General features: G+C 48.0%; 1 protein-coding gene across 3 annotated transcripts in view; it reads left to right on the top strand.

Annotated features, from left to right (window-relative positions):
- The window catches only part of LOC129815843 (lysine-specific demethylase phf2-like), a 278,038-nt gene that overhangs the window by 57,486 nt on the left and 206,784 nt on the right, over positions 1-13,768 (top strand). For all 3 annotated transcript variants that reach the window (XM_055870000.1, XM_055870001.1, XM_055870003.1), the window contains 4 exons: positions 1-65; positions 4,490-4,577; positions 6,573-6,679; positions 12,855-12,946. The exon at positions 1-65 is cut by the window's left edge and continues 98 nt beyond it. In XM_055870000.1, the coding sequence (XP_055725975.1) occupies positions 1-65; positions 4,490-4,577; positions 6,573-6,679; positions 12,855-12,946 (352 nt within the window). The remainder of the gene's footprint in view (positions 66-4,489; positions 4,578-6,572; positions 6,680-12,854; positions 12,947-13,768) is intronic.

Raw genomic sequence — 13,768 nt, 5'->3', positions numbered from 1 at the left:
CGACCAGGTGGACAAGTGTTACAAGTGCACTCTGAAGCAGGGACAGACCCTATTCATACCGTCAGGTTAGTGCACTCTGAAGTAGTGTTCGTCAGGTTAGTGCACTCTGAAGCAGGGACAGACCCTATTTATACCATCAGGTTAGTGCACTCTGAAGCAGGGACAGACCCTATTTATACCATCAGGTTAGTGCACTCTGAAGTAGTGTTCGTCAGGTTAGTGCACTCTGAAGCAGGGACAGACCCTATTTATACCATCAGGTTAGTGCACTCTGAAGCAGGGACAAACCCTATTTATACCATCAGGTTAGTGCACTCTGAAGCAGGGACAGACCCTATTTATACCATCAGGTTAGTGCACTCTGAAGTAGGGACAGACCCTATTTATACCATCAGGTTAGTGCACTCTGAAGCAGGGACAGACCCTATTTATACCGTCAGGTTAGTGCACTCTGAAGTAGTGTTCGTCAGGTTAGTGCACTCTGAAGTAGTGTTCGTCAGGTTAGTGCACTCTGAAGCAGGGACAGACCCTATTTATACCATCAGGTTAGTGCACTCTGAAGCAGGGACAAACCCTATTTATACCATCAGGTTAGTGCACTCTGAAGCAGGGACAGACCCTATTCATACCATCAGGTTAGTGCACTCTGAAGTAGTGTTCATACCGTCAGGTTAGTGCACTCTGAAGTAGTGTTCATACCATCAGGTTAGTGCACTCTGAAGTAGTGTTCATACCATCAGGTTAGTGCACTCTGAAGCAGGGACAGACCCTATTTATACCATCAGGTTAGTGCACTCTGAAGCAGGGACAGACCCTATTTATACCATCAGGTTAGTGCACTCTGAAGCAGGGACAGACCCTATTTATACCATCAGGTTAGTGCTGTAGTAGTGATAGACCCTATTTATACCATCAGGTTAGTGCTGTAGTAGTGATAGACCCTATTTATACCATCAGGTTAGTGCTGTAGTAGTGATAGACCCTATTTATACCATCAGGTTAGTGCTGTAGTAGTGATAGACCCTATTTATACCATCAGGTTAGTGCACTCTGTAGTAGTGTTCATACCATCAGGTTAGTGCACTCTGAAGCAGGGACAGACCCTATTCATACCGTCAGGTTAGTGCACTCTGAAGTAGTGTTCATACCATCAGGTTAGTGCACTCTGAAGTAGTGTTCATACCGTCAGGTTAGTGCACTCTGAAGCAGGGACAGACCCTATTCATACCATCAGGTTAGTGCACTCTGAAGTAGTGTTCATACCATCAGGTTAGTGCACTCTGAAGTAGTGTTCATACCGTCAGGTTAGTGCACTCTGAAGTAGTGTTCATACCGTCAGGTTAGTGCACTCTGAAGTAGTGTTCATACCGTCAGGTTAGTGCACTCTGAAGTAGTGTTCATACCATCAGGTTAGTGCACTCTGAAGTAGTGTTCATACCATCAGGTTAGTGCACTCTGAAGCAGGGACAGACCCTATTTATACCATCAGGTTAGTGCACTCTGAAGCAGGGACAGACCCTATTTATACCATCAGGTTAGTGCACTCTGAAGCAGGGACAGACCCTATTTATACCATCAGGTTAGTGCACTCTGAAGCAGGGACAGACCCTATTTATACCATCAGGTTAGTGCACTCTGAAGCAGGGACAGACCCTATTTATACCATCAGGTTAGTGCACTCTGAAGTAGGGACAGACCCTATTTATACCATCAGGTTAGTGCACTCTGAAGTAGGGACAGACCCTATTTATACCATCAGGTTAGTGCACTCTGAAGCAGGGACAGACCCTATTTATACCATCAGGTTAGTGCACTCTGAAGTAGGGACAGACCCTATTTATACCATCAGGTTAGTGCACTCTGAAGCAGGGACAGACCCTATTTATACCGTCAGGTTAGTGCACTCTGAAGTAGGAACAGACCCTATTTATACCATCAGGTTAGTGCACTCTGAAGTAGGGACAGACCCTATTTATACCATCAGGTTAGTGCACTCTGAAGTAGTGTTCATACCGTCAGGTTAGTGCACTCTGAAGCAGGGACAGACCCTATTTATACCATCAGGTTAGTGCACTCTGAAGTAGTGTTCATACCGTCAGGTTAGTGCACTCTGAAGTAGTGTTCATACCGTCAGGTTAGTGCACTCTGAAGTAGGGACAGACCCTATTCATACCATCAGGTTAGTGCACTCTGAAGTAGTGTTCATACCATCAGGTTAGTGCACTCTGAAGTAGTGTTCATACCATCAGGTTAGTGCACTCTGAAGTAGTGTTCATACCATCAGGTTAGTGCACTCTGAAGTAGTGTTCATACCATCAGGTTAGTGCACTCTGAAGTAGTGTTCATACCGTCAGGTTAGTGCACTCTGAAGTAGTGTTCATACCATCAGGTTAGTGCACTCTGAAGTAGTGTTCATACCATCAGGTTAGTGCACTCTGAAGTAGTGTTCATACCGTCAGGTTAGTGCACTCTGGAGTAGTGTTCATACCATCAGGTTAGTGCACTCTGGAGTAGTGTTCGTCAGGTTAGTGCACTCTGAAGTAGTGTTCGTCAGGTTAGTGCACTCTGAAGTAGTGTTCGTCAGGTTAGTGCACTCTGAAGTAGTCTTCATACCATCAGGTTAGTGCACTCTGAAGTAGTGTTCATACCATCAGGTTAGTGCACTCTGAAGTAGTGTTCATACCATCAGGTTAGTGCACTCTGAAGTAGTGTTCATACCATCAGGTTAGTGCACTCTGGAGTAGTGTTCATACCATCAGGTTAGTGCACTCTGAAGTAGTGTTCATACCATCAGGTTAGTGCACTCTGAAGTAGTGTTCATACCATCAGGTTAGTGCACTCTGAAGTAGTGTTCATACCATCAGGTTAGTGCACTCTGGAGTAGTGTTCATACCATCAGGTTAGTGCACTCTGAAGTAGTGTTCATACCATCAGGTTAGTGCACTCTGAAGTAGTGTTCATACCATCAGGTTAGTGCACTCTGAAGTAGTGTTCATACCATCAGGTTAGTGCACTCTGAGGTAGTGTTCATACCATCAGGTTAGTGCACTCTGAGGTAGTGTTCATACCATCAGGTTAGTGCACTCTGAAGTAGTGTTCATACCATCAGGTTAGTGCACTCTGAAGTAGTGTTCATACCATCAGGTTAGTGCACTCTGAAGTAGTGTTCATACCGTCAGGTTAGTGCACTCTGGAGTAGTGTTCATACCATCAGGTTAGTGCACTCTGGAGTAGTGTTCGTCAGGTTAGTGCACTCTGAAGTAGTCTTCATACCATCAGGTTAGTGCACTCTGAAGTAGTGTTCATACCGTCAGGTTAGTGCACTCTGAAGTAGTGTTCATACCATCAGGTTAGTGCACTCTGAAGTAGTGTTCATACCGTCAGGTTAGTGCACTCTGGAGTAGTGTTCGTCAGGTTAGTGCACTCTGAAGTAGTGTTCATACCGTCAGGTTAGTGCACTCTGGAGTAGTGTTCATACCGTCAGGTTAGTGCACTCTGGAGTAGTGTTTGTCAGGTTAGTGCACTCTGTAGTAGTGTTCGTCAGGTTAGTGCACTCTGAAGTAGTGTTCATACCATCAGGTTAGTGCACTCTGGAGTAGTGTTCATACCATCAGGTTAGTGCACTCTGAAGTAGTGTTCATACCATCAGGTTAGTGCACTCTGGAGTAGTGTTCATACCATCAGGTTAGTGCACTCTGAAGTAGTGTTCATACCATCAGGTTAGTGCACTCTGAAGTAGTGTTCATACCATCAGGTTAGTGCACTCTGAAGTAGTGTTCATACCATCAGGTTAGTGCACTCTGAAGTAGTGTTCATACCATCAGGTTAGTGCACTCTGAAGTAGTGTTCATACCATCAGGTTAGTGCACTCTGAAGTAGTGTTCATACCATCAGGTTAGTGCACTCTGAAGTAGTGTTCATACCGTCAGGTTAGTGCACTCTGGAGTAGTGTTCATACCATCAGGTTAGTGCACTCTGGAGTAGTGTTCGTCAGGTTAGTGGACTCTGAAGTAGTGTTCATACCGTCAGGTTAGTGCACTCTGGAGTAGTGTTCATACCGTCAGGTTAGTGCACTCTGGAGTAGTGTTCGTCAGGTTAGTGCACTCTGTAGTAGTGTTCGTCAGGTTAGTGCACTCTGAAGTAGTGTTCATACCGTCAGGTTAGTGCACTCTGGAGTAGTGTTCATACCATCAGGTTAGTGCACTCTGGAGTAGTGTTCATACCATCAGGTTAGTGCACTCTGGAGTAGTGTTCATACCGTCAGGTTAGTGCACTCTGAAGTATTCTGTGTTGGTGTGTATGTAATGTGTTGGTGTGTATGTTGGTGTGTATGTAATGTGTGTATTCTGTGTTGGTGTGTATGTAATGTGTGTATTCTGTGTTGGTGTGTATGTAATGTGTGTATTCTGTGTTGGTGTGTATGTAATGTGTGTATTCTGTGTTGGTGTGTATGTAATGTGTGTATTTATTGTGTGTATTCTGTTCCCAGGTTGGATCAATGCAGTTCTGACTCCAGTGGACACGCTGGCCTTTTCTGGACACTTTGTCCACAACCTGAGTGTTGAGATGCAGATGAGGTGAGAACATCACTAGTATCAACGAGGAAGTGGAGACTTCACTAACTAACATCACTATCAACGAGGAAGTGGAGACTTCACTAACTAACATCACTAGTATCAATGAGGAGGTGGAGACTTCACTAACTAACATCACTAGTATCAACGAGGAAGTGGAGACTTCACTAACTAACATCGCTAGTATCAACGAGGAAGTGGATACTTTAAATAACATCACTAGTATCAACGAGGAGGTGGAGACTTCACTAACATCACTAGTATCAACGAGGAGGTGGAGACTTCACTTTAACTAACATCACTAGCATCAACGAGGAAGGTGGAGACTTCACTAACTAACATCACTAGTATCAACGAGGAGGTGGAGACTTCACTTTAACTAACATCACTAGTATCAACGAGGAAGGTGGAGACTTCACTTTAACTAACATCACTAGTATCAACGAGGAAGTGGAGACTTCACTAACTAACATCACTAGTATCAACGAGGAAGTGGAGACTTCACTAACTAACATCACTAGTATCAACGAGGAGGTGGAGACTTCACTAACTAGCATCACTAGTATCAACGAGGAGGTGGAGACTTCACTTTAACTAACATCACTAGTATCAACGAGGAAGGTGGAGACTTCACTAACTAACATCACTAGTATCAACGAGGAAGGTGGAGACTTCACTAACTAACATCACTAGTATCAACGAGGAGGTGGAGACTTCACTTTAACTAACATCACTAGTATCAACGAGGAGGTGGAGACTTCACTAACTAACATCACTAGTATCAACGAGGAAGGTGGAGACTTCACTTTAACTAACATCACTAGTATCAACGGGGAAGTGGAGACTTCACTTTAACTAACATCACTAGTATCAACGAGGAAGGTGGAGACTTCACTTTAACTAACATTACTAGTATCAACGAGGAAGGTGGAGACTTCACTAACTAACATCACTAGTATCAACGAGGAGGTGGAGACTTCACTAACTAACATCACTCGTATCAACGAGGAGGTGGATACTTTAACTAACATCACTAGTATCAACGAGGAAGGTGGAGACTTCACTAACTAACATCACTATCAACGAGGAAGTGGAGACTTCACTAACATCGCTAGTATCAACGAGGAAGTGGAGACTTCACTAACTAACATCACTAGTATCAACGAGGAGGTGGAGACTTCACTAACTAACATCACTAGTATCAACGAGGAAGTGGAGACTTCACTAACTACATCACTAGTATCAACGAGGAAGTGGAGACTTCACTTTAACTAACATCACTAGTATCAACGAGGAGGTGGAGACTTCACTAACTAACATCACTAGTATCAACGAGGAGGTGGAGACTTCACTTTAACTAACATCACTAGTATCAACGAGGAAGTGGAGACTTCACTAACTAACATCGCTAGTATCAACGAGGAAGTGGAGACTTCACTAACTAACATCACTAGTATCAACGAGGAGGTGGAGACTTCACTAACTAACATCACTAGTATCAACGAGGAGGTGGAGACTTCACTAACTAACATCACTAGTATCAACGAGGAAGTGGAGACTTCACTAACTAACATCACTAGTATCAACGAGGAAGTGGAGACTTCACTAACTAACATCACTAGTATCAACGAGGAAGTGGAGACTTCACTAACTAACATCACTAGTATCAACGAGGAGGTGGAGACTTCACTAACTAACATCACTAGTATCAACGAGGAGGTGGAGACTTCACTAACTAACATCACTAGTATCAACGAGGAAGGTGGAGACTTCACTAACTAACATCACTAGTATCAACGAGGAAGTGGAGACTTCACTAACTAACATCACTAGTATCAACGAGGAAGGTGGAGACTTTAACTGACGTTATAAATCAGGAAACGTTTTATTAGAAGAGAACCTTCAGCTGTGAGGTCACAACTTTTATCTTCCAGTTAGAGCACATAGTTTATCTGAAGTTATTTTACATCTCTGTATGTCTTCTTCTCCCCCTTCCAGAGCGTACGAGGTGGAGAAGCGTCTGAAGGTGAACTGTCTGACTCCGTTCCCCAACTTTGAGACGGCCTGCTGGTACGTGGGACGACACCTGCTGGAGAGATTTAAAGGTACACTATTTATTTTAAAACGTTTCCACTTCACGTCTGTTTGGTTTTTACTTCACGTCTTTTACTTCACGTCTGTTTGGTTTTTACTTCACGTCTGTTTGGTTTTTACTTCACGTCTGTTTGGTTTTTACTTCACGTCTGTTTGGTTTTTACTTCACGTCTGTTTGGTTTTTACTTTACGTCTTTTACTTCACGTCTGTTTGGTTTTTACTTTACGTCTTTTACTTCACGTCTGTTTGGTTTTTACTTCACGTCTTTTACTTCACGTCTGTTTGGTTTTTACTTCACGTCTGTTTGGTTTTTACTTCACGTCTGTTTGGTTTTTACTTCACGTCTGTTTGTCTTTTACTTCACGTCTGTTTGTCTTTTACTTCACGTCTGTTTGTCTTTTACTTCACGTCTTTTACTTCACGTCTGTTTGGTTTTTACTTCACGTCTTTTACTTCACGTCTGTTTGGTTTTTACTTCACGTCTGTTTGGTTTTTACTTCACGTCTGTTTGGTTTTTACTTCACGTCTGTTTGGTTTTTACTTCACGTCTGTTTGGTTTCCCGTCACGTCTGTTTTGGCTTTAAGCCATGACTATTTAAGGTTAATCTCATAACTGCTTGTATGTTGCTTGACCACTTTTAGGGTTTTTATTCCAAGACTATTAGTGTATGGGGACTACTTTGTGACTATTGACTAGCGTTGTAGTGCGTTTCCTGTTCCGCTGGTGGTGTATAGCGTGTGTTCTCCCTACGGTCTGCTCAGCAGATGAGGAGTTGGTTGTTCTAATATTATTACAGTCATTAAACGTCTGCGTGGCATCGTTCACAGATGATTAGGTTCAAAAGGCCTGGCGCAAGCACAATCACTAGCTCAATTACTGCTCCCCCTCTCTCTCTCTCTCTCTGTGATTTAACTCCTCTCAGCTGGCCACAGAGCTCTGTTTACATTTCCCCTGAATGCCTCTTCTCTCTCCGCTGTAATATGGCCAGATTGCCTTCTTAAAATAACATTGCCAACATACTGTAGGGATGCGTCCTAAATGGCAACCCGATTCTCTATATAGTGCACTCCTCACTACCAGGTCCCGTAGGGCTGGTAGTGCCCTATGTAGGGCATATGGTGTCATTTAGGGAGGCAGTCTTCAGACCACAGTGGTTTCTTACCCATTATTCTCTTCGGGAGAGTAGTTGTAATGTCCAGGTCATGTCTCTCTCTCCGTCAGGGATCCTTGTCTTGGTACAGGAGTGTATATTGGTGAGGTGAACATAGCTCATATACTTATTAGAGCTGACATAATGTTATAGTATAAATATCATATCTGTTCTAAACAACACATTCAATCTGAATGTTCCTGAACCGGTTCGAAGCCCCACCTTCTCCTTGACTAACCCCACCCCCCTCCTTAACTAACCCCACCTTCTCCTTGACTAACCCCACCCCCCTCCTTAACTAACCCCACCTTCTCCTTAACTAACCCCACCTTCTCCTTGACTAACCCCACCCCCCTCCTTGACTAACCCCACCCCCCTCCTTAACTAACCCCACCTTCTCCTTGACTAACCCCACCCCCCTCCTTAACTAACCCCACCTTCCTCCTTGACTAACCCCACCCCCCTCCTTGACTAACCCCACCCCCCTCCTTAACTAACCCCACCTTCTCCTTGACTAACCCCACCCCCCTCCTTAACTAACCCCACCTTCTCCTTGACTAACCCCACCCCCCTCCTTGACTAACCCCACCCCCCTCCTTAACTAGCCCCACCTTCTCCTTGACTAACCCCACCCCCCTCCTTAACTAACCCCACCTTCTCCTTGACTAACCCCACCCCCCTCCTTGACTAACCCCACCTTCTCCTTGACTAACCCCACCCCCCTCCTTGACTAACCCCACCCCCCTCCTTGACTAACCCCACCCCCCCTCCTTGACTAACCCCACCCCCCCTCCTTGACTAACCCCACCCCCCCTGACAGGGTTCCATCTCTTTTGATGTTATTAACTCGCAGCAGAGTTAGTGGGTATATTTCCTGTCGATCAGTGTAGAGGCAGCCTTCACAGACAGACAGCTCGAGGCAGCCATCGCACACAGACAGCTCGAGGCAGCCATCGCACACAGACAGCTCGAGGCAGCCATCGCACACAGACAGCTCGAGGCAGCCTTCACAGACAGACAGCTCGAGGCAGCCATCGCACACAGACAGCTCGAGGCAGCCATCGCACACAGACAGCTCGAGGCAGCCATCGCACACAGACAGCTCGAGGCAGCCATCGCACACAGACAGCTCGAGGCAGCCATCCCACACAGACAGCTCGAGGCAGCCATCGCACACAGACAGCTCGAGGCAGCCATCGCACACAGACAGCAGCCTTTACATTTGTTATAAACAGTTTAGTCATTTACCAGATGCTCTTATTCAGAGCGACTTACAGGAGCAATTAGGGTTGAGTGCCTTGCTCAAGGGCACACAGACCGATTTTTCACCTTGTCGGCTCTGGGATTCGAACCGACTACCTTTTGGTTACTGGCCCAATGCTCTTAACCGCTAGACTACTTTCACACGCAGACAGCTCGAGGCAGCCTTCACAGACAGACAGCTCGAGGCAGCCTTCACAGACAGACAGCTCGAGGCAGCCTTCACAGACAGACAGCTCCAGGCAGCCTTCACAGACAGACAGCTCGAGGCAGCCTTCACAGACAGACAGCTCCAGGCAGCCTTCACAGACAGACAGCTCCAGGCAGCCTTCACAGACAGACAGCTCCAGGCAGCCTTCACAGACAGACAGCTCCAGGCAGCCTTCACAGACAGACAGCTCCAGGCAGCCTTCACAGACAGACAGCTCCAGGCAGCCTTCACAGACAGACAGCTCGAGGCAGCCTTCACAGACAGACAGCTCCAGGCAGCCTTCACAGACAGACAGCTCGAGGCTGCCTACACAGACAGACAGCTCCAGGCAGCCTTCACAGACAGACAGCTCGAGGCTGCCTTCACAGACAGACAGCTCCAGGCAGCCTTCACAGACAGACAGCTCCAGGCAGCCTTCACAGACAGACAGCTCGAGGCTGCCTTCACAGACAGACAGCTCGAGGCTGCCTTCACAGACAGACAGCTCGAGGCAGCCTTCACAGACAGACAGCTCCAGGCAGCCTTCACAGACAGACAGCTCCAGGCAGCCTTCACAGACAGACAGCTCCAGGCAGCCTTCACAGACAGACAGCTCCAGGCAGCCTTCACAGACAGACAGCTCCAGGCAGCCTTCACAGACAGACAGCTCCAGGCAGCCTTCACAGACAGACAGCTCCAGGCAGCCTTCACAGACAGACAGCTCCAGGCAGCCTTCACAGACAGACAGCTCCAGGCAGCCTTCACAGACAGACAGCTCCAGGCAGCCTTCACAGACAGACAGCTCCAGGCAGCCTTCACAGACAGACAGCTCCAGGCAGCCTTCACAGACAGACAGCACCAGGCAGCCTTCACAGACAGACAGCTCGAGGCAGCCTTCACAGACAGACAGCTCCAGGCAGCCTTCACAGACAGACAGCTCCAGGCAGCCTTCACAGACAGACAGCTCCAGGCAGCCTTCACAGACAGACAGCTCCAGGCAGCCTTCACAGACAGACAGCTCCAGGCAGCCTTCACAGACAGCTCCAGGCAGCCTTCACAGACAGCTCCAGGCAGCCTTCACAGACAGACAGCTCCAGGCAGCCTTCACAGACAGACAGCTCCAGGCAGCCTTCACAGACAGACAGCTCCAGGCAGCCTTCACAGACAGACAGCTCCAGGCAGCCTTCACAGACAGACAGCTCCAGGCTGCCTTCACAGACAGACAGCTCCAGGCTGCCTTCACAGACAGACAGCTCGAGGCTGCCTTCACAGACAGACAGCTCCAGGCAGCCTTCACAGACAGACAGCTCCAGGCAGCCTTCACAGACAGACAGCTCCAGGCAGCCTTCACAGACAGACAGCTCCAGGCAGCCTTCACAGACAGACAGCTCCAGGCAGCCTTCACAGACAGACAGCTCGCATGCAGTAACACGTTCCAGGATGGCACTAGTCAGATGTTGTAGGGATTGTTTTCTGTTATTCAACCAGAATGGATCCAGTTTCAACAGCTTTGTGGAGGAAATAAACAAGAGTGATGTTTTCCCTGTTGTGTATGAAATATGCGGTGACAAGGCTCTGAAACGTGATAATGTAGATGTGTTGTGATTGGTTAAATAGTGACAGCAGTTGGGCTAGAGGGCGCCGTTATCTGACGGTACAAAGAGGTTTATATGAAACGTTACCGCTCTGTACGGCTCCTGACTTCAGCTCCATCAATGTTAAACAAGTGAATGAACAGAGTCCGGGGTGTTTTAGTCCCTTTACCCAGGGAGAGCTGTCTGACCTCTTTACCGAGGGAGAGCTGTCTGACCTCTTTACCGAGGGAGAGCTGTCTGACCTCTTTACCCAGGGAGAGCTGTCTGACCTCTTTACCCAGGGAGAGCTGTCTGACCTCTTTACCCAGGGAGAGCTGTCTGACCTCTTTACCCAGGGAGAGCTGTCTGACCTCTTTACCCAGGGAGAGCTGTCTGACCTCTTTACCCAGGGAGAGCTGTCTGACCTCTTTACCCAGGGAGAGCTGTCTGACCTCTTTACCCAGGGAGAGCTGTCTGACCTCTTTACCGAGGGAGAGCTGTCTGACCTCTTTACCCAGGGAGAGCTGTCTGACCTCTTTACCGAGGGAGAGCTGTCTGACCTCTTTACCCAGGGAGAGCTGTCTGACCTCTTTACCCAGGGAGAGCTGTCTGACCTCTTTACCCAGGGAGAGCTGTCTGACCTCTTTACCCAGGGAGAGCTGTCTGACCTCTTTACCCAGGGAGAGCTGTCTTTACCCAGGGAGAGCTGTCTGACCTCTTTACCCAGGGAGAGCTGTCTTTACCCAGGGAGAGCTGTCTTTACCCAGGGAGAGCTGTCTGACCTCTTTACCCAGGGAGAGCTGTCTTTACCCAGGGAGAGCTGTCTGACCTCTTTACCCAGGGAGAGCTGTCTTTACCCAGGGAGAGCTGTCTTTACCCAGGGAGAGCTGTCTGACCTCTACCCAGGGAGAGCTGTCTGACCTCTTTACCCAGGGAGAGCTGTCTGACCTCTTTACCGAGGGAGAGCTGTCTGACCTCTTTACCGAGGGAGAGCTGTCTGACCTCTACCGAGGGAGAGCTGTCTGACCTCTTTACCCAGGGAGAGCTGTCTGACCTCTTTACCCAGGGAGAGCTGTCTTTACCCAGGGAGAGCTGTCTGACCTCTTTATCCAGGGAGAGCTGTCTGACCTCTTTACCGAGGGAGAGCTGTCTGACCTCTACCGAGGGAGAGCTGTCTGACCTCTTTACCCAGGGAGAGCTGTCTGACCTCTTTACCCAGGGAGAGCTGTCTGACCTCTTTACCCAGGGAGAGCTGTCTGACCTCTTTACCCAGGGAGAGCTGTCTGACCTCTTTACCCAGGGAGAGCTGTCTGACCTCTTTACCCAGGGAGAGCTGTCTGACCTCTTTACCCAGGGAGAGCTGTCTTTACCGAGGGAGAGCTGTCTGACCTCTTTACCCAGGGAGAGCTGTCTGACCTCTTTACCCAGGGAGAGCTGTCTTTACCCAGGGAGAGCTGTCTTTACCGAGGGAGAGCTGTCTGACCTCTTTACCCAGGGAGAGCTGTCTTTACCCAGGGAGAGCTGTCTGACCTCTCTACCCAGGGAGAGCTGTCTGACCTCTTTACCGAGGGAGAGCTGTCTTTACCCAGGGAGAGCTGTCTGACCTCTCTACCCAGGGAGAGCTGTCTGACCTCTTTACCCAGGGAGAGCTGTCTTTACCCAGGGAGAGCTGTCTGACCTCTTTACCCAGGGAGAGCTCTCTTTACCCAGGGAGAGCTCTCTTTACCCAGGGAGAGCTGTCTGACCTCTTTACCCAGGGAGAGCTGTCTGACCTCTTTACCCAGGGAGAGCTGTCTTTACCCAGGGAGAGCTCTCTTTACCCAGGGAGAGCTGTCTGACCTCTTTACCCAGGGAGAGCTGTCTGACCTCTTTACCCAGGGAGAGCTGTCTGACCTCTTTACCGAGGGAGAGCTGTCTTTACCCAGGGAGAGCTGTCTTTACCCAGGGAGAGCTGTCTGATCTGTCTGAAGCTGTCCAAATCTGACGTAACAGTATTCTGTCTTGTTTCAGGGTTACACAAGGCCAACAGACAGCCAGCTCCTTACCTGATCCATGGAGCTAAGATCATCAACGGAGCGTTCAGGGCCTGGACTAAGAAACAGGCAAGTTTGGTTTCTTGCTTTACATCTATTACAATTATATACCTTCAAATACCTGCTACACTACATGACCAAAAGTATGTGGACACCTGCTGGTCAAACATCTCATTCCAAAATCACGGGAATTAATATGTAGTTGGTCCCCCCTTTGCTGCTATAACAGCCTCCACTCTTCTGGGAAGGCTTTCCACTAGATGTTGGAACATTGCTGCTATAACAGCCTCCACTCTTCTGGGAATGCTTTCCACTAGATGTTGGAACATTGCTGCTATAACAGCCTCCACTCTTCTGGGAAGGCTTTCCACTAGATGTTGGAACATTGCTGCTATAACAGTCTCCACTCTTCTGGGAAGGCTTTCCACTAGATGATGGAACATTGCTGCTATAACAGCCTCCCCTCTTCTGGGAAGGCTTTCCACTAGATGGTGGAACATTGCTGCTATAACAGCCTCCACTCTTCTGGGAAGGCCTTCCACTAGATGTTGGAACATTGCTGCAATAACAGCCTCCACTCTTCTGGGAAGGCTTTCCACTAGACGTTGGAACATTGCTGCTATAACAGCCTCCACTCTTCTGGGAAGGCTTTCCACTAGATGTTGGAACATTGCTGCTATAACAGCCTCTACTCTTCTGGGAAGGCTTTCCACTAGATGTTGGAACATTGCTCCTATAACAGCCTCCACTCTTCTGGGAAGGCTTTCCTCTAGATGTTGGAACATTGCTGCTATAACAGCCTCCACTCTTCTGGGAAGGCTTTCCACTAGATGTTGGAACATTGCTGCTATAACAGCCTCTACTCTTCTGGGAAGGCTTTCCACTAGATGT

This window comes from Salvelinus fontinalis, chromosome 18 (genome assembly GCF_029448725.1).
Source record: "Salvelinus fontinalis isolate EN_2023a chromosome 18, ASM2944872v1, whole genome shotgun sequence".
Taxonomy (NCBI): domain Eukaryota; kingdom Metazoa; phylum Chordata; class Actinopteri; order Salmoniformes; family Salmonidae; genus Salvelinus; species Salvelinus fontinalis.
This window is presented reverse-complemented; position numbering and strand designations above follow the sequence as displayed.